The sequence below is a fragment of the Macaca nemestrina genome, chromosome 10 (genome assembly GCF_043159975.1).
Source record: "Macaca nemestrina isolate mMacNem1 chromosome 10, mMacNem.hap1, whole genome shotgun sequence".
Taxonomy (NCBI): Eukaryota; Metazoa; Chordata; class Mammalia; order Primates; family Cercopithecidae; genus Macaca; species Macaca nemestrina.
In genome coordinates, this window is record NC_092134.1 from 82,779,639 (window position 1) to 82,806,101 (window position 26,463).

General features: G+C 42.2%; 1 protein-coding gene across 4 annotated transcripts in view; it reads right to left on the reverse strand.

Moving 5' to 3' along the window:
• LOC105474366 (disco interacting protein 2 homolog B) overlaps positions 1 to 26,463 on the reverse strand; it is a 263,589-nt gene that overhangs the window by 130,306 nt on the left and 106,820 nt on the right. For all 4 annotated transcript variants that reach the window (XM_011728986.3, XM_011728988.2, XM_011728987.2 and 1 more), the window contains exon 2: positions 5,955 to 6,026. In XM_011728986.3, the coding sequence (XP_011727288.1) occupies positions 5,955 to 6,026 (72 nt within the window). The remainder of the gene's footprint in view (positions 1 to 5,954; positions 6,027 to 26,463) is intronic.

The following is a 26,463-nucleotide window of genomic DNA, read 5'->3' on the forward strand; positions in this document are numbered from 1 at the left end:
TGTATTTTTAGTAGAGACAGGGTTTCACCATGTTGGCCAGGATGGTCTCGAGCTCGTGACCTCGTGATCCGCCCGCCTCGGCCTCCCAAAGTGCTGTGATTACAGGTGTGAGCCACTGCGCCTGGTCTTACTTTTTTTTTTTTTTTTTAAGAAAAAAAAATCACTCACTAAATTTTTAGGTAAGGAGCATGTGCACATAATAATCCCAGTAATAAAATGTTGCAGAAATTAACTTTTTATTTAAAAAGACACTAGTGATTAGGCCAGGTGCAGTGGCTCACGCCTGTAATCTCAGCACTTTGGGAGGCCAAGGGAGGCAGATTACTTGAGGTCTGGAGTTCGAGACCAGCCTGGCCAACATGGTGAAACCTTGTCTCTACTGAAAATACAAAAATTAGCTGGGTGTGGTAGCACACGCCTGTAATCCTGGCTACTCAGGAGGCTGAAGCAGGAGAATCACGTGATCCTGGGAGGTGGAGGTTGCAGTGAGCCGAGATCACGCCACTGCACTCCAGCCTGGGCAACAGAGCAAGACTCTATCTCAAAAATAATAATAATAAATAAATAAAAAGATAGTCGTGAGAATGTTACTTTTTTTTTTTTTGAGACAGAGTCTCGCTCTGTCACCCTGGCTGGCATGCAGTGGCACAATCTCGGCTCACTGCAATCTCCGCCTCCCAGATTCAAACGATTCTCATGCTTCAGCCTCCCAAGTAGCTCGATTACAGGCATGCGCCACCATGCCTGGCTAATTTTGTATTTTTAGTAGAGATGGGGTTTCTCCATGTTGGTCAGGCTGGTCTTGAACTCCTGACCTCAGGTGATCTGGCCGCCTCGGCCTCCCAAAGTGCCAGGATTACAGGCGTGAGCCACTGCACCCAGCCGGACTCTACTAAACTTTAATAAAGTTTAAATTTGCATTCCAATGCCATTTAAAAAGTCAAACTAGGGAGATGTGGTAGCTCACACCTATAATCCTAGCACTTTTGGAAGGTGGAGGCGGGAGGATCACTTGAACAGCCCGGGCAACACAGTGAGACCTTCTCTCTATTTAGGGGGGAAAAAAGTCAAATTAAATGACTTCCTTCAACATTTACAAAGATATATTGGGTAAATATGCCAAAGGGTCATCTCTTATTTTGACATGGAATCTATATAACATAAATTACCCAACCCTACAACCCACCCCTTTTTGGGAAGGACATTGTTAATGAACAAAATGGTCAAATAAAGTGAAAAACACAAAATGAAAGAATTTACCACTGAGAGACCCTCACTAAAGTATTTGGCTACTAAAAAATGTGCTTTAAGAAGAAGCAAATTGAGCCAGGCATAGTGGCTCATGCTTGTAATTCCAGCAATTTGGGAGGCTGAGGCGGGCAAATCACCTGAGGTCAGGAGTTCGAGACCAACCTGGGCAACATGGTGAAACCCCGTCTCTACTAAAAATACAAAAATTAGCTGAGCGTGGTGGCAACACCTGTAATCCCAGCTACTGGGGAAGGTGAGGCACAAGAATCACTTGAACTAGGGCCAGGCGCGGTGGCTCATACCTGCAATCCCAGCACTCTGGGAGGCCGAGGCGGGTGGATCATGAGGTCAGGAGATTGAGACCATCCTGGCCAACATGGTGAAACCCTGTCTCTACTAAAAATACAAAAATTAGCCGTGTGGTGGCAGTCGCCTGTAATCTCAGCTACTTGGGAGGCTGAGGCAGGAGAATCACTTGAACCCAGGAGGCAGAGGTTGCAGTGAGCCGAGACCGCGCCACTGCACTCCAGCCTGGGTGACAGAGCGAGACTCCGTCTCAAAAAAAAAAAAAAATTGAGTTTACCAAAACTGGCTCAAGAAGAAACAGAAAACTGATAGGACTTGGTAACCAAAGAAGGGAAGGAAGATAGGGACATTAAGGATGACTTTTAAGCCTGTAACTTGCTGGGCTTATGAATGTGAGTTGTATTCACTCAGAAGGGAAAACTAGAAGCACAGGAGCAGGTTGTAGTTGGTTTTCTGGGGAATGTGTGCAGGGAGGGGTTAGTAGTGGTGGTAGATGTAGGGTGGAGAAGTCATAAATTTAAATTTTGGATATGTTGAAATGGTGATGCCTTTAAGGTATATAAGTGGAGATGTTAAGTATACAGTTGGATCTATGGATCAGGGGCTCGGAAGAGATCTGGGTTGAAGATACATACTTAGGAGTTATCTGAATTCGAATGATAATTAAAGTCACAGGGGTGGCTGAAATAATTTAGAGAGATACAGCACTGGTTCTCAAAGTGTGGTCCCTGGACCACCAAGCTCAACATTACCTGGGAAATTAACAAAAATGCTAATTCTCAGGCCTCACCCTGGACCAGATGAATCAGAAACCCTGAAAATGGGGCCCTGCAGTCTGTGTATTAACAAGCCCTCCAGTGATTCTGAGGGCTTGCTACAATTTGAGAAACCACTGATACAGAGTGAGAAGGCAAGAGGTCTTGGTCCTCAACTTGAGAAATCTAACATTGAACAGACAAAAATGAGCCTGTAAGAAAGACTAGGAGCAGCAGGAAGTGTAGGGTAAGAAAATAAGAAGAGTGGGCAGGGCATGGTGGCTTATGCCTGTAATCTCAGCATTGTGGGAGGCGAAGACGGATGGATTGCTTAAGCTCAGTAGTTCAATACCAGCCTGGACAACATGGCAAAACCCTGTCTCTACAAAAAAATACAAAAATTAGCTGGGTGTGGGAGCTCACACCTGTAGTCCCAGCTACTTGGGAGGGTGAGGTGGGAGGATCGCTTGAGCCTGGGAGGCAGAGGTTGCAATCAACCCAGATCACACCACTGCACTCCAGCCTGGGCAACACAGCCAGACCTTGTCTCAAAACAAAAACAAGAATGAAAGAAAAAAAGAGATTCAAAATAAGAGTTTTGAGAGACAGGGTGCTGAATACTACTGAGATTAGATGGCAGTAGCTCCAGAAGGAACTAAAACGGGCTGAGAAGTGAGCATTTGAGAAAATAGTGTAAATATAGACAGTTCTGAGCAGTTTGATTAGAAAGGGGCAACAAAGAGGGTGAAAATGGAAGTGGCTGACAAGTACATGGAGGATTTTTTTTTTTAAATAGACAGTAACAAGCATGACGAACTGCTGAGGGATGAATATGGCTGACAGAGAGTGACTGTATGAGAGAGATGAGGACCTGACAGCAATGGCATACTAAGGGGACAATGCAGCTGTCTGCCTCAGCAGGAGAGGTCTTTATTACAGTGTTTAGAATTGCTGCACACAGTGATACTTTTTAGTAAAGAGCAGATCAATTGTCGTTTTCATCATTGCTATTTATTTATTTATTTATTGAGATGGAGTCTTGCTCTGTGGCCCAGGCTGGAGTGCAGTGACACGATCTTGCTTCACTGCAACCTCTGCCTCCTGTGTTCAAACGATTCTCCTGCCTCAGCGTCCCGAGTAGCTGAGATTACAGGTGTGCGGCACCACACCCGGCTAATTCTTATATTTTTAGTAGAGATGGGGTTTCACCATGTTGGCCAGGCTGGTCTTGAACTCGACCTCAGGTGATCCACCCACCTTGGCCTACCGAAGTGCTGGAATTACAGGCGTGAGCCTCCACGCCCGGCCCATCACTGCTTTTTAAGTTCTCTACAGACACTGTGCCTTACTGACTGCACCCAGGTAGACTGCTCTCACTGCCCTATCTTTGGTGCCATTGGATAGTATAAGGTTTGTGGAAAAGGAGGAGGGGTTGGGATCCAAAGCATAGGTAGAAGGACTGTCCTTGGCCCGGAGGGACAGATAATCTTTTTAACCAGAAGGAAGGAAGTAATCATGGAAGGGCACAGATGTGGGAGTGTGGCATCAGGAAGTTGAAGGAGTTGTCATCATATGCCTTCTATTTCCCCTGTGAGGTCACCTGCAAGGCCATCCCTACTGGGGGAGGGATATGCCACACTCCCTTGGCCTACTGCAATTAAACAACTGATTCATCAAATCCATGCTCACTAAGCAAATGATTTGGTTCCCCTTATAGGCTTGCTCATGGGGCAAGTATGTGCTGACCATACAGATTTCTCATAATAGGCCACGTGTGATGGCTCACATCTATAACCCCAATACTCTGGGAGGCTGAGGTGGCAGTACACTGCTTGAGCTCAGGAGTTCAAGACCGGCCTGGGCAATAAAGTGAGACCCCAACTCTACACACACCTGTAGTTCCAGCTACTCAGGAGGCCGAGGCAGGAGGATCACTTGAACCCGAAAGATTGAGGCTCTAGTGAACCATGATCGCACCACTGCACTTCAGCCTGGGTGACAGAGCAAGACTCTGTCTAAAATAAAAATTTCTCATAGTAAATTCATAAATTGATTTTTGAACATGATTTGGTTTCTGCGTAGCCTGACTATGGATAACAAATTGTGGTCCTTTTTACAGTTATACCTCTTGCTGAGCTATTGCTTTTACACCAAGTGACTCAAGTAAATCTCTGGGCCTTCAGAGGCATGGGCCAGATCCACAATAAGCAGCAACTCAGGCTAACCTCCCCAACCCCTAGGTCACGCCTTGCTCAGCAAAAGCTGGCTTTTCATTCGCTGTCGCTGGCCCAACTTCCATCTCTTCTCTCTCAATTCATTTCTACATACACCTATTCATTGAGATATATTAAATTAGCTGTTAGTGTATTGACCTACTAGTTTCTCTATGAAGGTATTTCCAAGAACAATACAGGAAATAAAACAAGCACGTCAGTGAAATATATGGGTATACCACCATTATTTATTTATTTATTTATTCCACTGTTAATTCAACAATATTTACAGACCATAAACCCTGTGCAAAGCTTACTATGAGAACTGCGGGAGATACAAAGTCCTCATGGTATTTATAATTCAGCAAAAAAAAAAAAAAAAAAAAAAAAAGCCATTCGTTCCACAAAGAACAGGCTTGCAGAAACACACTCTGGTTGAAGCGGGGAGAAAATCAGAAATAAACACAAAACACTCTATAGTAAAAGTGATTAAAGGAGAAATAGGCTATCAAAGGAAATCCCGCAATCTGAGTAACTTTAAATATATGACGATTTTTTTTTTTTTTTTTTTTTTTTTTGAGACAGAGTCTCGCTCTGTCGCCCAGGTTGGAGTGCAGTGGCGCGATCTATAGCTTACTGCAAGCTCTGCCTCCCGGGTTCACTCCATTCTCCTGCCTGAGCCTCCCAAGTAGCTGGACTTGTACCTGCCACCGCGCCAGGCTAATTTTTTGTATTTTTAGTAGAGACAAGGTTTCACCGTGGTCTCGATCTCCTGACTTCATGATCCGCCCGCCTCAGCCTCCCAAAGTGCTGGGATTACAGGCGTTGAGCCACAGCACCCGGCCAAAAAAATATGACGATTGTTTAGAGACAGGCTTGCTTAGAGGCAAAGGTTATAGCAACCCCTTTGGAATTAAGCATGAAATTAACTCAGGACTTTCTGATATATAAACAATGTGCTAGTCTCTCTATAGAAGCAGTGGGTCTGGCTTTGAATTAGTCTATAAGTTCATTTAGGGTTGTGCCCCCTAATCCTCAAGTATTGCCATTCGATACTAGATCTGTCCTTCCTTCCTCCCTCTTGCTCTTCTTCTTCACAGTTTGTGCACCATCATAAATACGATGTGGTGTTTCCATGGCTTGGAATTTTCTGCCACGGAATCATCTCAGTTATGCATAGTCTTTCACACACTACCACCCAAGTTCTGTGTAAATTATTTGATGACCTTAGGTATTTTTAAAAGCGCCTAGCACACAGCAGATGCTCAATTAAGATTCATTTCCTCCTTTCTTTCCTTCCGTTTTTTTCCTCTCCCCTGGTGAGGGAGGGAGGGAAAAACAGGAACAAAAAAATGATAGAGGTCTTGTAAGACAGCATCTTTTTGGTGTAAAAATACTGAAAAAGTTGAAACCATATTTTATTGCCTACCTTGTGTCTGCGGGCTGTAAGGAGATAGGAGTTTGGACCTTTTCTTTTCATAGCCCTTCTGGGTGATGTCCCCTAAAATAGCAAGAAACAGAAATAGGTTATGCATTATTCTTACTCTGTGGTTTTCCACCGTAAAAATAAAATTAATTACAGAGTTATGGAACTACCCCATATAGAGGCAGGGGGTTGGGGTGGGGAGATGTATGGTTCTTTGCCAAGGATTTTGCTATGTATGATTTCCCAAAGGCTTGGAGCTGACTTCCTGTAGAATACTATAGAGCTTGTCCCAAAACCAATCTTGCATAGCAATATGCTGTATACCATGACAGAGATCCCCAAGTTCCCAGGCATCCCCAGCTTCCTTGGTATTTAAGATATCCCAAAATGGAATGCAGCAAGGCTGACAATGATTTCTCTCTGGAGTTTCACTTTATCAAATGAGTACAACTGGTTTCTGAGGTATTCACTTACATTGCTATACAGAACCACATAAAAGTAAGAGAAGACAAAGTTCAGGCTCTGGATGGTATAATTAAAAGGGCTTTCTGTACCCTAACACCTGTGCTGGAACCTGGGACTAGAATTCTCACACCCTCTTCCCTTAGTTTAATGCTTTGTCTTATTTATTCATGTGGCTCTCTTTTCCACAAGGTTAAATTTAAAAGTATGTATGATGCACACACAAATTAGTGCATATACCAACAAATGCAATAAGGATAAACTGATAAATACAGGAGAAAATCTGTAGTTGAAGTGGCAAGAAATGGACTTGATACTAAGGAAACGGGAATAGATGGATGAGTAGAGAGCAGGGTTAAAAAGAACAGGAAATGCAGAGAAACAAGAGGAAGTTAAGGGAGAAAGAGTGATTTAAAGCTGAGGGATGAAAGATATGTGGGGAGGTGACATGACAGAGCACTGCTTTCTGAAAAAGAACGTTTTAAAATAAGAGATAACTTTATTTACCGTGAAGCCTTACATAGAACCTAATATATAAAACAGGAAAAAAAGTCAAATTGTGGCATAAAAAGTACTTTAAACATTCAAAATTTTAATATTCACTTATGAGGGGAAAAAAGCATGTTTGATGGATACAAATTTGCAATCAAGGGTGATAAATGTCAGGTGCTGTTGGCCTCAGCCTCCAATGCTGCAGTGGATGGTGGAAAGGAAGCAGGGATCACTGAAAAGGGCTAGAGCAGAACACTGCACTGCAGCAAGTTCACCCTTGCTAGGAGAATGCGTTGTCAGGAACCAAGACTAAAAACCAGGAGGAGTAGATGTTGCTCCAGTGCTACCACAGAGATCTGGGTAAGAGTAAGTAGTAACTTGAATTAAAGATAGTGGTAGAAGGGATGAACGAAGTGAATGAATTAAGAGGAATACCACAGGATTTGCTGACTGGTTGAAAGTAGGAGCTGGGTGCAGTGGCTCATGCCTGTAATCCCAGCACTTCAGTAGGTCGAGGCGGGTGGATCAGACAAGGTCAGGAGTTCAAGACCAACCTGGCCAACACAGTGAAATCCTGTCTCTACTAAAAATACAAAAAATTAGCTGGGTGTGGTGGTGCATGTCTGTAATCCCAGCTACTCAGGAGACTGAGGCAGAAGAATTGCTTGAACCCAGGAGGTGGAGGTTGCAGTGAGCCGCGATCGCGCCACTGCACTCCAGCCTAGGTGACAGAGCAAGACTGTCTCAGGAAAAAAGAAAGAAAGTAGGGTGGAGCTGGTTTCTTGTTTGAGGTGTGTGTTTGGTGAGGTCGAAGAAAAGAGTTAAGCTTAGGACAGGCCTGTGGGACGCACAAGAAGAGACAGCTAATCAACAGTTGGTTTTATGGATCTAGAACTCAGGAAAGAGAGATTTGGAATCATTGGGATACAGTTGAAAAATTAAATGATACAATCCTCTTAATTTGCAAGTTTCTATCAAAATTGATTCAGCAGCTGTACTCATAAGAATTTATTCAATGATAATATTCACACACGTGCACAAAAATCAGTAAGTATCCTGTGCTCTATTGTTTACAGTAAAAAAACAAACTGGCAGCAATCTACATGCTTATATTATAGACCATCTATATCAGTGGCTTTCAACTAGGAGAGTTTTGTCCCCCAAGAGACATGTGACAATGTTGGGAAACAGTTTTGTCACCATGGTAGAAGAGGTGCTACTGGCATCTAGGGGATAGAGGCGAGGGATGCTGCTAACATCCTGCAATGTCCTACAACAAAGATTTATCCAGCCCAAATGCCAATAGTGCTGAGAATGAAAAACCCTAATCTATGTAATAATGTGCAAGTAATCCAAATATATTGCCACGGGAGATGTAATACATTATGTGTAAAAGGCAAGCTGCAGAACACTAGGTATAACATAATATGATTCTGTAAAAAATTAAAATTTTGTTTAAAAAAAGTAAGAGCTGTGTTTGCATATATACAGAAAATAATCTGGAAGGCTATATACTAAATTGTTTATCCTTGGGTGATTTTCACGGGGTGGGGGTGTGTGTGTGTGTGTGTGTGTGTGTGTGTGTGTAGATACATATATTTTGGAGGCAGGGTCTCCCTCTATCACCCAGGCCGGAGGGAGTGTAGTGTTGTGATCATAGCTCACGGCAAACCTCAAATTCCTGGACTCAAGGGACCTTCACCTCAGCCTCCCAAGTGGCTGGGACTATAGCCATGTGCCACCATGCCTGGCTAGTTTTTAAATTTTTTCTCAAGACAGAATCTCGCTTTGTTGTCCGGGCTGGTCTTGAACTCCTGGGTTCAAGCAATCCTCTTGCCTTGGCCTCCCAAAGTGCTAGAATTACAGGTATGAGCCATACCTGGCCTATTTTATATACTTTAGTAGAGTTCAATTTTTTAAAAAATAAACCTGATTTATATAAACTCAAAAGTACACATTTTTCTAAGAATGAATGGTCCATAGGTGTATATTTGCTAACAAGATGGTTTATGCAGTACATTCAATTTTAAGAATAATATTTTTGATAGGTCATCAGATGGGGGAAAAAAAAGAAAAGAAAAATAGCTGGGTGCGGTGGCTCACGCCTGTAATCCCAGCACTTTGGGAGGCCAAGGCAGGCAGATCACCTGAGGTCAGGAGTTCAAGACCAGCCTGGCCAACATGGTGAAACCCCGTCTCTGCTAAAAATACAAAAATTAGCTGGGAGTGGTGGCACGTGCCTGTAGTCTCAGCTACTTGGGAGGCTGAGGCAGGAGAATAGCTTGAACTCAGGAAGCAGAGGTTACTGCAATGAGCCGAGATCACGCCATTATACTCCAGCCTAGGCAACAAGAGTGAAACTCTGTCTCCAAAAAAAAAAAAAAAAAAAAGAATAATGTGTTTGCACACATGTAAAATTTTTTTTCTATGTATGTACTAGAAAAATGTGCATGTTTACACACCAAAATATTAACAGTGGTTAGTTATGGCTTGCAAGATTATGAAGTGGTTTTATAGTTTCTTTTCCTTCTTTCCTTTTTGCTCTTATTTCTAATTTTTCTACAATGAACATTATTTCAAGAAACAATAAATATTTTAAAACTTCAATCATGACTACTTACTACACTATACAAATTTAATCGCAATGGTCCTTCATCTGTTTCCCTAGTGAAATACAGAAACTGTGAATTTTTGTTAAAAAAAAATTAATTAAACCTTTTCAAATTAGCCAACTCAAGACTTCGGGGAATTTCAAACAGTACATACAGCTAACAGGGGTACAGAAGCCTACTAAGGAAACCGTCATTAGAAACAGGAAACCATGTCTTTTATTGTAAAAGAAATACTAGAGCATTCTCCTGTTCCATTCCCCACTCACAAGATCCCCTACCTCCACCCCCTACCCTGGCACAAAGGCCACTTCTGATGGCTCAGAACACATCTGGCAAAGTGACAAAGTGAAAGGCCTTTAAAAAGCTTTCTTCAGTGCTTAAGTCTCAGTCAGGCACTGTCAGTAAATGATCGTGGGACAATCTGTTAGATTTGGCATCCTGGACGTTAATCAACTACTAACCACCTCAGGTTTTGAAAGAGGTCAATCAAGAGAGTCTAGTTCAGCCAATTAGCTCCATCAGATCCACAAACGAGCAAAGAAGTTAAGGAGACCTGGAAGAAGCTGAGCTGCAGTGAGAATGTGAGGACTACGACGCTAGGCCAACAGTAACTTTAAAATGCCCTCCCCCTTTTCTGACTACAAGACCCTGCTCAAAAGTCACCCCTCTGTGGTGCCTTCCACTACTTCCTCCTAGTGCGCCTACAAATCTGCATACATGTCTGTGATAGCACTTAGCACACCACTGGTATTTTAATTATGTGTTTACACCCCATGTCTCCCTGCTAGACTGTGCACTTGAGGGCAGGGATTGTGTCTTGTTCATCGCTGTAGCCCGCCCACAGCCTGGCACAATAGACGCTTGTTGAACGAGTGACTGAATGAATTAATAAAATGGAGGCAGTGAGAGAACAATAAATCAAAGAGACATGTGTACTTGGGTGGAAAACTAGAAATGGGAGAAAAAGAGATCTTTAGCAAGAGCTGAAAGGCTCAGGGAATGGAATTTAGTGGACAGAAGTTTACTAAAACTTGACAGCTAGACCTGAAAGGTGAACAAAAAAGCAATGCTTGGACTGCCTGAAGAGAGGAACAGTATATAAATCACAAGGCACTAAAAGCTAGAGAACTCCAAGCCAGAATATAGATACATCCCTTAGCTAGAGGGCAAGACCAGACAGAAAGAATTCAGTGAGAATCTGTTATTTCACATTTCTGTGGTTGCCACCTATAGTCCGTGCTCTTAAATCATCCTCACCACCTGTACGTACACAGATTTTGCTGCACTACAGCAATGTTTTCCAACCTTGTCCAATTTTTAAGATTCTCCCAAGGAACTTGCAAAAACACAAATTCCCAGACCCCTCCCATGGAGACTCTGATGCACTAAGTCTGAATTAAGATCCAGAAATCTCTACTTCTAACAAGCATCTTCCAATGAGTCCTAAAGCCAGGCAAGTTTGGAAATTGCTGCAGTGAGGAATCCTGTCCGGGGTATGCTGGATGGTTCTGCAGACTGAATGTGAGGAGGGAACTGATTGGGAGGAGGGGGAAGAATGTTGGCTGGGCTATCCAGCCTCAAGGGAGAGCATGGAACCTCTGGAGTTCAGACACTGAGTCACACCACAGGCTTTCCTACTCAGAACAGACTTTTTGCCATCTGGCATATAGAACAAGAAGGAGAATCATAATGATGCCTATATAAAATTTGCATTGAAATGGCATATGTCTAAGGTAAACCTGTTGTTCAAGTTTTTTTGAGAAATAAACAAATACAGGGAGGATTAGCCTTCCCCTCCCACTAGAGTAACGTCTTTTGTCGAGGTGCCTGCAGCGCTTGGCAGGAGTGGAGGCAGGCACAAAGCCTTGTATGAAGACACTGACCTAAACCAACAAGAGACTGGTCGTGGCAAGTCTGGGACCCACACACTGTGAGACTGTCCAGCTGCATCAGAATTACCACAGTCTTCAACAGCCAGCAGCAGACATACAGAAAGACACATGTGTGAGACTGAGTATAAAGGACATATGTTTCCAACTTCTCTCCTCACCATGAAAATAGCTTGGCACAAGTGGCCCACAAATCATCTTCAAGTTGATTGAGAGAGGGCTGTGAGAAGGTGTTCGTGAGCCTGCCAGCCACCCAAGCCTCCTAAAAGCCACAAGGTGGTAAGGAGAACAGTCGCATAAGTAGTGAGCAGTTAGGTGTGTATTTACACCAGGGAGTTGGGTGACAGCGTGCTGTGGTGAAGCTCAAGGGTCTGAGCTAGACAGAACCACATTTGAGGCAAAAGGACTCTTGACAAGTTTTATTTCTTGATAAATCTGTTTTTTCTTTTTCTAAGACAGGCTCTCACTCTGTCACCCAGGCTGGAGTGCAGTGGCACGATCATGGCTCACTTGTGGGCTCAAGTGACCCTCCTGCCTCAGCCTCCTGAGTGGCTGGGACCAGATGGGCGTGCTATCACAACCAGCTAATTTTTAAAAAGTTTTTTTTTATAGAGACAGGGGTCTCACTATTGCCCAGGCTGGTCTCAAACTCCTGGGCTCAAGCAATCCTCCTGCCTTGGCCTCCCAAAGTGTTGGGATTACAGGTGTGAGCTAATGCACTCAGCAGAGCCTCAGTTTCTACATTTGTTAAATGGGGAAGAGTCTCTCCCTTGCAAAGTTTTCACTGTGATTTAAAATATAGGGTCTGGACTACAGAAAATAACATCAACAAACATTGACTAAAAGCCTACCCTACTGGCCAAGTGGGGGTAGGGGTAGACAATTATGTCACAGAGAAGAGGCAGAGGCAAACAAACATGACTAACACTCCATAATTAAGCGCCATGGGAGACATGCACACAAATGCAGCACCTTCTGGAACCCAGAAGGTAGCATTGCAATCTTGGCCAGAGTAGGGAAAGAAATGCTTTACAGAGCAGACATTTGGTTTGGGTCTGGCTTTTCATTCTCTTATCAGAAAGGTGATATAAATTCCTAATGATACAGTCACTTAGTCGTTTGCTAGTTTTACTCTGCTGCTGACTGGCTCTGTATAGGCAGAGCCATGTTTGGTAGTTGTTCAGGATTCCTATCTCCCAGAGAAATGGGGCAATGCTAAGTAACTTTCGTTTATGACCTTGTGCAGTACCTTGAGCAATTAGGGGCTAAATAAACACAACATCTGAAAAATTCTGGAGGGTCATCAAGTCATATGTATAACTTTTTCTGTTGGGAACAATCTTAATGGACAGACAGCAAGGGTTACAGCTGCAGCCATAAACTTCCTGCCCCAGTGGAAATAAAAGAGCATGTGCCATGCAACCCTGCTTCAAAGTCACAGCTATGCAATCAGGGGTGATGATGGAGGGTGGGGGGGACTTTGGGAAGGAAAGAAAAGCATTTTTGAGCACTGAATGGATGCTATGCAGGTCACTAAGCAAAGACAAATAAAATAGTATCTTCGCCTTCAAGGAGTTCCCAGTCTAAACAAATATTGCCATAAAAGTGCAAGTGCTACACTCAAGATTATGTGCAAAGTCCCATGGCAGCAAGGAGAGAATGGTAACGAAAATTATAATACTCGATAAGAACATATAAGTAGGCCGGGCGCAGTGGCTCACGCTTGTAATCCCAGCACTTTGGGAGGCCGAGGCGGGTGGATCACCTGAGGTCGGGAGTTCGAGACCAGCCTGACCAACATGGAGAAACTCCGTCTCTACTAAAAATACAAAATTAGCTGGGCGCAGTGGCACATGCCTATAATCCCAGCTACTAGGGAGGCTGAGGCAGGAGAATTGCTTGAACCTGGGAGGCGGAGGTTGTGGTGAGCCGAGATCGTGCCATTGCACTCCAGCCTGGGCAACAAGAGTGAAACTCCGCCTCAAAAAAAAAAAAAAAAAAAAAAAGAACATATAAGTAAAATAACACCTATCAAGGGCCTCGTATGTATCAGTCTCTGTTCCAAGAGCCTCACAACAGCCCTATCAGGTGATATTATCATCATTTTTCTCATTTTATAGGTGAGGACAGTGAGGCACAGAAGTTTAAGCAATTTGCCTACAGTCACACCTAGTAAGTGCTGTGATGAGGATCTGAATCCAGGCAGAATTGGCTCCAGAGCCCCTACTCTTAAACACTACCATATATTCATTTTTAGAGAGACGCTCCAAATTCTACTTCAGAAAGATTGAGAAGACATCACAAAAGTTGCTCTTGGGTTAGGTCTTGAAAGGATGACCATCAGGAGAGATAGACACTGAGGGTGAAGGCACAGTTTATCAAACCCAGAGTTTGGAAAAGAGTGGCATGCTTGGAACAACAGATATAGAAGCTGTAATTTCAATCACTGATGAACAGAGATGGACCTACTGCTGCTCCTGCAGCCTAAGCTGAGGCAGGACTTGGCCATTTGTGTCTCACCACAAAATCCTCAGACACTTGACATTGAGGGTTGATAGTCGCCTCATGGGCCCATCAATTTACTTCACTCTTCAAAAAATGGCACTATATAACACCACCACCAATCTAACTTTTCGAAACATTCTTTTAAATTTTTTTATTTTTTATTCTTTAACTTTTCAAAACATTCTGATATCAATTCATTTGATTTGGCTGAAAACTTTCTTCAATAAATGGAAAAGGCATTACCTTCATGAGAACAAGAAACTGAGATGTGAAAATATACATGTCCTGCCTAAGCTAGACTAGAATCTCTGCCTTTTTCTTACTGTTCTTTGTCCGTTGCTATTTGTAGGTGGCCCCTAAATCAGATGCAATTTTAAAAAATAAAACCTGTTGTCCATAAATAAACAACATAAGCAATTATCATGAATCACTTCAAAATATAGATGACATTCCAAAATGTATTAACAATTCTTCTGGCCGGGCGCGGTGGCTCAAGCCTGTAATCCCAGCACTTTGGGAGGTGGAGACGGGCGGATCGCGAGGTCAGGAGATCAAGACCATCCTGGCTAACACGGTGAAACCCTGTCTCTACTGAAAAATACGAAAAACTAGCCGGGCGAGGTGGCAGGCGCCTGTAGTCCCAGCTACTCGGGAGGCTGAGGCAGGAGAATGGCGTGAACCCGGGAGGCGGAGCTTGCAGTGAGCTGAGATCCAGTCACTGCACTCCAGCCTGGGCGGCAGAGCGAGACTCCGTCTCAAAAAAAAAAAAAAAAAAAAAAAAATTCTTCTGCTCCTCAACAGGACCCTGGCTGAACTGTCTCTTTTAATCTCTTTCATCTTTTTTTTTTTTTTTTTTGAAACGCAATCTCTCTCTGTTGCCCAGGCTGGAGTGCAGTGGTGCAATCTTGGATCACTGCAACCTCCACCTCTGGGGTTCAAGAGTTCTCCTGCCTCAGCTTCCCAAGTAGCTGGGACTACAGGCAAGTGTCACTACTCCCAGCTAATTTTTATCTTTTTAGTAAAGACAGGGTTTCATCATGTTGGCCAGGCTGGTCTCCAACTCCTGACCTCAAGTGATCCACCTGCCTTGGCCTCCCAAAGTGCTAAGAATATAGGCATGAGCGACTGCACCCGACCCCTTTCATCTTTTAAACCAGACAGCCAACTACGGAAACTGTGTCCAATTGGTGTTTTAAAAATAGCAAAAAAAATCATTACACATCATTACTAAATATTCATTTACATAGAATGTGGCCGTTCTGTTTTGTTAAGGAGTAATTAGGAGAGAAATAAATGAGACACTAAAATAAAACTTATAAAGAGTCAACATCTTCAAATCTATACCTGAATCTAATCATCCTATTCTATCCTTTACATGTAAATTTCAGACCAGGAAGGTGGTTCGTGTTGGCTATGGCTGGAGATGGGGAATAGGATTAGGGTTATCACTACTCATACATGAGGGGTACAAGTAGACGAATAAAGAGAAAGAGATAAAAATATAGCCGAGAATATGAATGAGGGCAATCTTAAAGCAAAGCTGAAAAAGGCAGAGGATGTGAATACTATCCAGGACATGCTGGCTAGAAGATAAAAATTTCATTATTATATTTTATCATGTTCTCCTCACAATGATAATTCCATCCAATGCAACATACATAGCAGCCGCCCATCTTCAAATATCCTCTTTCCAGAGGTGATCTAGAAAGGCTCACAAACATACGAAATGAAGCTCACAGTCATACAAAACAAGGACCTTAACCCTTAAACCAGCTCCTGGCCTCTGTCTTCCCCTATTTTTCTTGCTGTATCTTATTGAAAGTGTCCAACGGGATTCCAAAGAATTTGCAACCTTGAATTATTTTAAAACCTCTCTGGAGTTTCCTTCTACACAGAGGTAGAATTAATCTTATGATGAAAACAGTAAAAAGATACAACATTTTCATAGTTTAGCCAGAAATAAAGCTCTGTTAAACTACTTCAATCTGTTGAAAGAAGATGAAAATTTTTATTTTATCTAATTTTTTTTTTGGAATAAAATCAGTGGTTCTCAAAGTCTTCAACGGGCAGTCTGTAAAAGCTATAGTTTTAACTCAACCTTGCTAATCTTACACACAATTTTTCAAGGAAATTAACTTCAGGACATTCAAATTTCCATTCTCATTAGATATCCTCTCACCTCATTTAGGACAATGACTAGACATTTTCCATGTCAAGAACTAGAGAATAAGCACAGACTGCTTTCTCCGCAAACACATACTATAGAATTGCTTTGGCTGCACAGCCCTGTTTTCTAGGTCAAACATACGTGACTTCTTACAAATGGTATTTCACCTAAGGCACTAAGCAAGTTCAAACAAAAAGCAACAAAGTAAAACACTTAAAACACTGAGAAACTGATCTGTAAGTCTCATCATCAGGTGCTGGTTAAATTAATCCATCTAATGCAAAAGGTATGTTTATTTGTCCACTTAGAAAAACCATGCCTGCAAATAAGACGTTTGCTATACATAATGACCTGAAGGTTTCAAAGGGACAGGTGGAATCCAGGGGATGGTTCAGTCCATAGAAAAAGCACAGGTTCTAGCATGAAACAGATCTGGGTTTGAATGCTGAGTCTGCCATTTACTTACTTCTTGACAAGTTACTTAACAACTTTGTGCCTTAGCTTCCTAATAGGTAAAACTAGAATAACTTCTACCTTGAGTGTTTATGATGAGTCTTCAATGAGAGAATGAATGCAAAAGTCCCTGGCACACAGCACATACTCAACTTGTTTTAGTTGACAACTCCCCAGCCCCAACCTCACCCTTAAGTCCTAAGAATAACTACCTTTAAAAGGATTATCTAGAAAATTATGGGTTGTTAAATTCTCTCTTAAAAAAATAAGACAGAATGCATCAAGTATCACTTAAGTTGCTTCACGGTGCTAGACTCAGATCATGGTACTAGACTCAGCACTAAGAGCCAACAAAGTTAGTGCCTTTGGATGCTAAGGGCCTAAAAGAAGGAAAACTGATGTCTCAAAGAGGAGTATACAAATATCTAAACCAGAAATGAGCAGAAATCAGTTAAAATGCATATATGTAAATGTATGTAAATAAACCATGCCATTATGCACAAAACAGTGCTACGTGCATCTAATTACAAATGTTGCCAAACTTTCAGAAAAAAAAAAAATGGCAAGGGGAAGAAAAGTAATTTCATTATGGCTTCTTCTTTCCCCCTTTATCTTGGTAATTTTTCTCTAAAGATTAGAAAACCATTTCTAGCGTTAACAGCTAGTTATTTTCCAACTATTCTGCTTTTATTCTTGTATCAATTGGAGCAATTTTTTTAAAACCAGGCAATAGGTAATAGCATCTATACCAATCACTGAATCTGAATTAAATGGTGCATGTGCCAGGCACTCTTTATCAATAGTCTAGATAAAATTAACAGTGATCAAAATCTAAGTATGTCCTTTGGCAGGCACCAAAAAAGTGAAAACTTTTAAAGAGATGAAGAATTTTGTTGGTAGCCAATTCATACTGCTCTGGAAACCAAAGATGTACAGGGAAAAACACAAGTAAGGAGAGTACTGCCACTGCCACAGCATGGGGATCGCAAAAGCAGGTTGCCTAGGCCAGAGTGGAAGAGGGTTTTTCCAATGAGGCAGTAAACATCACCATTCTGTGTTTGGCAATAAGTTTATAAATTTGTGTTCAAGCCCCAGTGTCCAAAGACTTAGGTTTTCCTCCCCATTTTGTTACAAACTATTTATCTGACACTGAGCAAGCCACTATACGTGTCTGGTCCTCAGTCTCTTCATCTGTAGGAATAAGGATCTCATGGGCTCTAAGGCTGCTTTAGCTCAATGTTGGATGAATGCCATTTGTCTGGCACTGTTACATATGGCAAGTCAAAAACAAGGGAAGATATCCAGCAGGCAACAGGAGAGAGAAACTCTAGAATGGATATATAGATTTTAGAACCATCAAGCGTAGGAGGTGGTAGCTGAAGCCTTGGGTGTGAATGATATCACCCAGAAGGAATGCAGCATGAGAGAAGAAGGCAGCCAGAAAAGGAATCCTGGGGTAAACTAACATTTAAAGAACAGGCAGAGGAAATGGAGACTGTGCTGACACACAGTGGGGAGACCAGGAGGGAATGAGGAAAATGGAGGCAGAGAGAAGATGAGTGTACACTGTCACAAATATAAAATAAGGATCAAAAAATAACTACGGGATTTGGCAGGTAGATCATCAGTGGCCCAGTTAAGAACACTTTTAAAGGAACAGTGAAGGAAGAAAACAGATTATTTAGGACACTGAAGAATGAGTAAGAGGTGAAATGACAGCAATAGATTTCCTTCTTTCAATGTTTTGTTAAAAAGGGAATGAGATATGGGGTAGTATTACAGAAGGCTAGAGTCAAAGCAAGTGAGTTTTTTTTTTTCTTTTTCTTAAAGATGGACAAATATGTAAGTTACAAAGAAAGCTATTAGAAAGATACTGATTCCACCAACAAACACTAAGAACTTCCTACATACAAGGCACCACTTTAGTGGGACATGGGTCCAACATTTATAGGCATAGTGATGAAGTTTATAGTTTCTCCCAGCATGGAGAAACATCTGAGAATTATTCCATAATTAATGATTTAATTACAAGTTTGATAAGGGTTAGTGTTGTCAGTGGTTAGGGCCAGGGCTTCTCAACCTGTGCTGGGAATATGGTATCTGCGCTGATGCTTTATGGGTGTGGAAATGTTAATACTCAGTCCCTTGGGGCAGTTTAGCCAAGCTTCAGGGAACTGAAAGTCTTGAGTCAGTCACCTCAAACAGGCAGTCTTTTTACCCCACTGTATTGAACAAATATTATCATTTTCCGTGTTTATCAGGATGTATCAAAGGTTTAAAGCACTGTAGGACTTTAGAGATACCTTTTCTCTAAGAAAAAGGGTAAAGATGGGTAGGCAGGTACAGGTGTTGGAGCACTGGGAGTGAGGACAGAAGATGACAGGGCTCTGGCTTAACAATCTCTAAATTTCTTTCTGCACAGGAGTCAGAGTAAATGTTTTCTTGTTTATTTTCCCCTCTACATTCATTCACTGCTTAGTTCATTCTGGGCACCATTCATCTAAGCATCCACATACATTAATCCATGTAGTCCTCAAAACAATCCCATGGAGAGGATTATGAGTCTCAGTTTCCAGGTGGGAAAGTGAGACACAGGGAAATTAACTGACCTGCACAAGGACACAACACTGTGAGAGCCAGCTTCAAAGCAGATGGTCTGGCTCCAGCATCCAAACTCTTACCTACCTCTCAGTGCTGCCTCTCTAAGGTCTTTGCTGACAGGAATGAAGAGGTAGAAGAGAGGGTTTGGGTAAAGATATTCAGAGTAGCCACTACAGGAATGGGAGGCACATGCTCTGAAGTTAATATAGATTGTAGCTCCAACTCCACCAGTTATAGACCAGTTATGAGACTGAAAAACTTAACTTCCCTAAGCCTCAATTTCTTCAATGTAAAACAAAGATAACAGAACCTACATGTTATTATAAAGATTAAAAGAGATAATATATGCAAAGTTCTTAGCTCCTAGCACAGAGTAAGCACTCAATGACATTTGCTACTCTAATGGCAGAGGAAGTTAACTAAATAAATTTACACTGTACCAGGCAGTGCTGAGAGTTAAGGGAGGTGGGAGAACATTATTGTTTTTAGTTATGTTCCAGTTTAGTGACTGTCTCCAGCAGTGCCTGGGAGAAGGCTGATGGTTTGAATAACGTATAGCTGGGGTGTAAAAGGAAAACAGGATGGAAGGAAGCAATGATCCAGGCTAGCAAGTATTTATTAATCAGTAATCAACCAATCAGCAATAAATACTGTTGAATAAATAATTTGCAGTATATCAGCCTAATTTCTATAACTTTTCAAAGTTACTATGGGAAAGGCTGGGTGTGGTGGCTCACGCCTGTAATCCCAAGACTTTGGTGGGCTGAGGCAGGAAGATCACTTGAGGCCAGGAGTTCAAGACAACCCTGGCCAACGTGGTGAAACCCCATCTCTAATAAAAATACAAAAATTAGCCGGGCGTGGTGGTGCACACCTGTAATCTCAGCTACTCGGGAGGCTGAGGCAGGAGAATCACTTGAGCCCAGGAGACAGAGGTTGCAGTGAGCCAAGATGGCACCACTGCACTCCAGCCTGGGGGGACAGAGCGAGACTGTCCCCCTAACAAAAAAAAAAAGTTACTATGAAAAATATACTCAGAATTCATCTTGGGATGGCAGAAGATGTCACCCTCAAGAAGAAATAACAGGATTCCAAAAGGAAAGAATGCTGAAAGAAATCACGGAAGGGCCCTCAGGAGGGTGTAAAGGTTCCTCCTAGGCTAATTCTCCTTGCCTATTTCCCAATCTGCTCTTCTTTTTGAGACAGGATCTCACCCTGTGGCCCAGGCTGGAGTGCAGTCGTGCAATCACAGCTCACTGCAGCCTTGACCCATTCCCATCTCAGCCTCCCGAGGAGCTGGGACTACAGGTGCATGCCACAATGCGCTGCTAATTTTTTGTAGAGACGGGGTGCCACCCACCTCAGCCTCCCAAAGTGCTGAGATCACACATGGGAGCCACCTCCCCTGGCCAAGATATCTGCTTTTCTTTTTTTTTTTTTTTTCTTTTTTAGAGGCGGGGTCTTGGGTTCAAGCAATCTTCCTGCCTTGGCTTCCTAAAGTCCTGGGATTATAGGCAAGAGCCGCCACACCTGGCCTGTTATCTGCTTTTCTTTTCTTACTTTGTACCTAGACATAAAGACAAAAGCAATGACAAGTGATCAAGAATATAGAAGACTGTAAAGAAAATGCTAAAACTGAAGTTTTCTTGGGCATTTCTTCCTAAAAGCCCAAGGGAGGGGCAGAAACTAAATAAATTATTGCTGGTCCAGGGAATGGCTTTGGGGGACATGGTGGTGGTGGAAGTTCAGGGGTGAAAGAGCGACTGAAGGGATCTAGTACTGGGGGTAGGTGAAAAGAAGAGAATAAAACCACTGGAGGCAGTGGTGGGGAGGGAAAGGGAGCTCCCAAACCCACTGGGTCCACTCTGGATCGTACAGTCAACAAAGACAGCCAGCTGCTGCTTCTGGTTCCTCTTTTCCTGGCAAAATTTTAAGTAACTAGCTGGTGGTCACTATTTTTAAAGATTAAATAAAAACAACCCACGCCCCTCAATGCAGCCTCAGCAAAAGAATAAATGTTAAACGTTAATAACACTCTTAGGAATAGAGGCTCAAGGAAGGGTGGAGAAGCAACCAAAAAGAATAAAAATGATCTTGCAGCTATAAATTTGTAACAGAAAGCTGTCCAGGGCATTTTAGTAGTACAAGAGCTAATATCCTTTAGCAGGCAAGAAAGCACTTAAAATAGAGTGAAACAAAGAACTATGATGAACTGCTTAAGGATTCTTATAAATGATTTGCAATTTTATAAACACCTATCCACCAAAGTTTAGGAGATAAAACTTTTGGCCTGGCTGATATACAATACTTTCTCTCTTTAATCTGCGTGCCTATTGTCCCCCTAAAGATATTAACGTTGGCCAAGCGTGGTGGCTCACGCCTGTAATCCCAGCACTTTAGGAGGTCAAGGCGGATGGATCACAAGGTCAGAAATTCAAGACCAGCCTGGCCAAGATGGTGGAACCCATCTCTACTAAAAATACAAAAAAATTAGCCGGGTGTGGTGGCAGGCGCCTGTAATCCCAGCTACTCGGGAGGCTGAGGCAGAGAATTGCTTGAACCTGGGAGGCAGAGGTTGCAGGGAGCCGAGATCATGCCACTGCACTCCAGCCTAGATGACAGAGCAAGACTCCCATCTCAAAAAAAAAAAAAAGATATTTACATCTCCAGTATCACTAAAGAAAATTTTACTTTCCTGCAGTTTCACTTGGAGGAGGGGGGTGAAACAACACATTCCTTATCCTAAAATAGCAAAGACAACAATGCAAGGAATAATACTTCAGAGTTCTAGCAGATATTTCCTGTATTTCACTCATTGTACTAATCACAATCAAAACTAGCAATTAAAAGGAAAAAAAACTACTCCTAGTAACAAAAAAACTCTACCCACCATTCTTTACCTGCCGTCACTCCCCAAACAAATACCACCACACATCTGAATATTATGAAAAAATAACATACTACCAATGCTATCAACACATGGAAATGTGATATTAGGCAGTCTAACCATTCCTTATGGTGACGGTGATAGTAGTAATTTAAAAAATCATTATTCTAGAATAAAAATTAGAAATAACCGAAAGCTGGGTTTGGTCATTTACATCTAGGTGTTATAGCTATATCTATAGAATTCTTAAAAACTTTATTAAAATTCCTGCATTAAAAATACTTCGGCATTGTGAATTTGGAATATGATTTACTTATTTCCTTTATTATTTATAACAAATTTTCTTGTAATGCAGTTTTTTCAGAATGAAGCTTTTGTTCAGTAATGAACATGGTGTTTTAACAGAACATGAAACAGGACACATCATTATAAAAGCCAAGCATAAAAGAAAAAAAGACAACCACAAGCAGTTTGTATGCCAAGGGATTTGAGGAGAGATAAGTGGTCCATCCTATCTCTTCTTTTGTTTTCCACAATAGGGTGGTTAGCTGGGCAATCAACTACTCAGAACAAAGACAACATTTCCCAGTCCCCTCACAGCTAGGTATGGTCAAATTACTAAGGTCTGGCCAATGTAATATCAACAGAAAGAATGTGTGCAACTTCCAGGTCTTGCTCTTAAATGGAATGGGTGTATCCTCCCTTCTCTTTCTCCCCTCCCAATGGGTAAAATGGGATGTGGTAATCAGCTATATTGGACTAAGGGTGAAGAGCCAGACCAGCAGATGATGAAGGAACAGGATAGAAGGGCCTGCTGCCCAGTGCCCTCATGAAGCAGAGTTGCTGTACTAGTTCAGACCATGGCATGACCTAGAAATCAACTTCTATCTTGTTTTAAGTACCTGTTATTTGGGGTCTCTGCTACATGGACTTAAACCCGTTGTCCAACAAATACAAAGTAAATGAGACAACTTTCAGTCAAGTAGTAACAAATAATTGCTGCTACTTGGTGTCTCTACCAGAACCATAAACCATGGTACTAAAACTTTTAAAAGCTAATTTAATTCTTATGTATAAGAGACAAATCCCTTATAAACTTTTCATTGTTAATCCTCTTGATAATTTTTATTATTATTATTATTATTTGAGATGGAGTGTCGCTCTGTCACGCAGGCTGGAGTGCAATGGCACAATCTGGGCTCACTGCAACCTCCGCCTCCCAGGTTGAAGTGATTCTCTTGCCTCAGCCTCCTGAGTAGCTGGAATTACAGGCGCCCATCAGCACGCCTGGCTAATTTTTGTATTTTTAGTACAGATGGGGTTTCACCATATTGGCCAGGCTGGTCTCAAACTCCTGACCTCAGGTGATCCACCCATCTCGGCCTTCCAAAGTGCTGGCCTCCCAAAGTGCTGGGATTACAGACGTGAGCCACCATGCCCAGTTAATATTTTTTGCACTGTTTCTGCTTACATAAATGACATTTTGTTCTAGGCTAGATTCTTACAAAAGTAAATATGGTTTACTTCTTTGAAATCAGAGTATTGCAAAGAAACTTTAAAACTAATGTAAAATTATCTAGGAACACGCATTAAGAGAGTTGAACTAGTTGATCAATAGAGTGTGCTAGTGTTACTTTTTTCTTTTTTTTTTTTTTTGAGACTGCTTGCTGTATCACCCAGGGTGGAGTACAGTGGCGAGAACTCGGCTCATTGTAACCTCCGCCTCCCAAGTTTAAGCAATTCTCCTGCCTCAGCCTCCAGAGTAGCTGGGACTACAGGCATGCACCACCACGCCCAGCTAAGTTTTGTATTTTCAGTAGAAACGGGGTTTCACCATGTTGGCCAGGCTGTTCTCAAACTCCTGGCCTCATGTGATCCAACTACCTCAGCCTCCCAAAGTGCTGGAATTATAGGTGTGACCCACCTCACCTGGCCACTAGTGTTACTATTTCTGATAGATGCTGTTTCCATGAAAGATTTCAGCATAATCAAAATAGCTTTTCTAAATTATGCTTGTGTTTCTTTTTATTCTTGCAGTTAAAACAGCAACCATTGGATATGCTAAGACTTTCCCATCAAGATATTATCTAAATAAACTATTAGTTAAAAATAACTGGTGGACACGAATTCCAAATACTAACTTGCTAATTGTTGAAAGACTACAGCTTATTTGAAAATAAGCAAATTGTGGCCCGAAGCGGTGGCTCATACCTGTAATCCCAACATTTTGGGAGGCCAAGGTGGGCACATCACTGGAGGTCAGGAGTTTGAGACTAGCCTGGCCAACATAGTAAAACCCGTCTCTACGAAAAATACAAAATTAGCCCGGCGTAGTGGCGCACACCTGTAGTCCCAGCTACTCAGAAGGCTAAGGCAGGAGAATCACTTGAACCCGGGAGGCAGAGGTTGCAGTGAGTCGAAATTGCGCCACTGCACTCCGGCCTGGGCGACAGAGCGAGATTCCGTCTCAAAACAAAACAAACAGAAAACCCAGAAAATAAGCAAATTATGTGAAGAATGATGTGTTTCCTCTGTTTTCAGACTAAGAGCTTGCAGTACTACAGCTATAGGTAATTTTAGGAAATTCTCCAAGCTTCAACCACTCTGCTTTTACTGATTATATTTGATTACACTTCAGAGCAAGACTGTGTTTGAACAAAAACCCTCACCTTAGCCGAAAGATCTTAAAACCACTGAATATAGCTGATAGAGCACTGGCCTTCTTTTCAGTAGTATAAAGGGGATGCTGTCAAGAAAAGGAAAGGAAGAAAAATCATAGGAAAGACTTGATTTGATAAAAAAAAAGCAGTAATGAGATTATCTTCAAAATTTGTCTTAATGTTTAAAAATGTCTAGATCTTCCATTCCATATCTGTGTAATGCTGTGGAAGTCAGAAACATCTAGGTTCCAAACCCAGCTTATCATTTACTAGCTGTCTCTTTGGATATGTTAGTTAAGTTTCCTGGGTCCTTGTTTTTTTCTATCTGTAAAATAGGGAAATCTGCACTTTTCTCATGGGACTGTTCACAGGATTAAGGAAGATAATCTATGCAAAGTCTCCCAACAGACTACTTGGTCCAGAGCAGACAATAAATAAATGTTGGCCGGGCGTGGAGGCTCACGCCTGTAATCCCAGCACTTTGGGAGGCCAAGGCGGGCGGATCATGAGGTCAGATTGAGATCATCCTGGCTAACACAGTGAAACCCTGTCTCTACTAAAGAATACAAAAAATTAGCCGGGCGTAGTGGCGAGCGCCTACAGTCCCAGCTACTCAGGAGGCTGAGGCAGGAGAATGGCGTGAACCCAGGAGGCGGAGGTTGCAGTGAGCCAAGATTGCGCCACTGCACTCCAGCCTGGGTGACAGAGTGAGATTCTGTCTCATAAATAAATAAATAAATAAATGTTAGTTTCCCTCTCCACCGACTCTACCAACAACCATCAAAATCTCAAAAAAAAAAAAAAAAAAAAAAAGAGACCAGGCATGATGGGTCATGCCTTGTAGTCCCAGCACTTTGGGAGGCAGAGGCAGGCAGACTGCTTGAGCCCAGGAGTTCTAGACTACCACCCTGGGCAACATAGTGAGATCCCATCTCTACAAAAAAATTACGAAAATTAGCAGGGCGTGATGACACACACTTGTCCCAGCTATTTGGGAGGCTGAGGTGACAGAATCATTTGAGCCCAGAAGGTCAAAGCTAAAGTGAGCCAAGATCGCGCCACTGAACTTTAGCCCAGGTGACAGAGTGAGACCTTGTCTCAAGAGGGAGGGAAAAAAAAAAAACTACACAGAAAAAGAAGCCAGGCATTGTGGCATGAGCCTATAGTCCCAGTTACTCAAGAGGCTGAAGTGGGAGGACTGCTTGAACGCAAAAGTTGGAGAACAGCCTGGGCAAGACCATAAAAAAGATTAAATTAAATTAAAATCTCAGAAAAAAATTACAAATCAAAGGGTCCTGATGTGGGTTATATGCCTTTTTGGAATGGGTGAAATTTATGAAGATCAGCTAAAAACCACCTCCTCTGAAGGTGAAAAAAATTTGCACATCCATGTTCATAGCATCATTATAACTAAAAAGTAAAAACAACCCAAATGTCCATCAACTGATGAATGGATAAATAAAACATGGAATATCCTTACAATATTATCCAGCAATAAAAAGGAATGAAGAGCTAAGAGTGGTGGCTCATGCTGCTAATCCTAGCACTTTGGGAAGTCAAGGTGGGAGGACTACTTGAGGTCCAGGAGTTCCAGACCAGCTTGGGCAACATAGTGAGACCTCACCTCTACAAAAACTAAAAAAATTAGCCAGGCATGGTGGCACACACCTGTAGCCATAGCTATTCAAAAGGCTGAGATGGGAAGATCGCTTGTGCCCAGAACTTGGTGGCTGTAAGGGAGCTACAATGGTATCACTGCACTTCAGCCTAAGTGACAGAGCAAG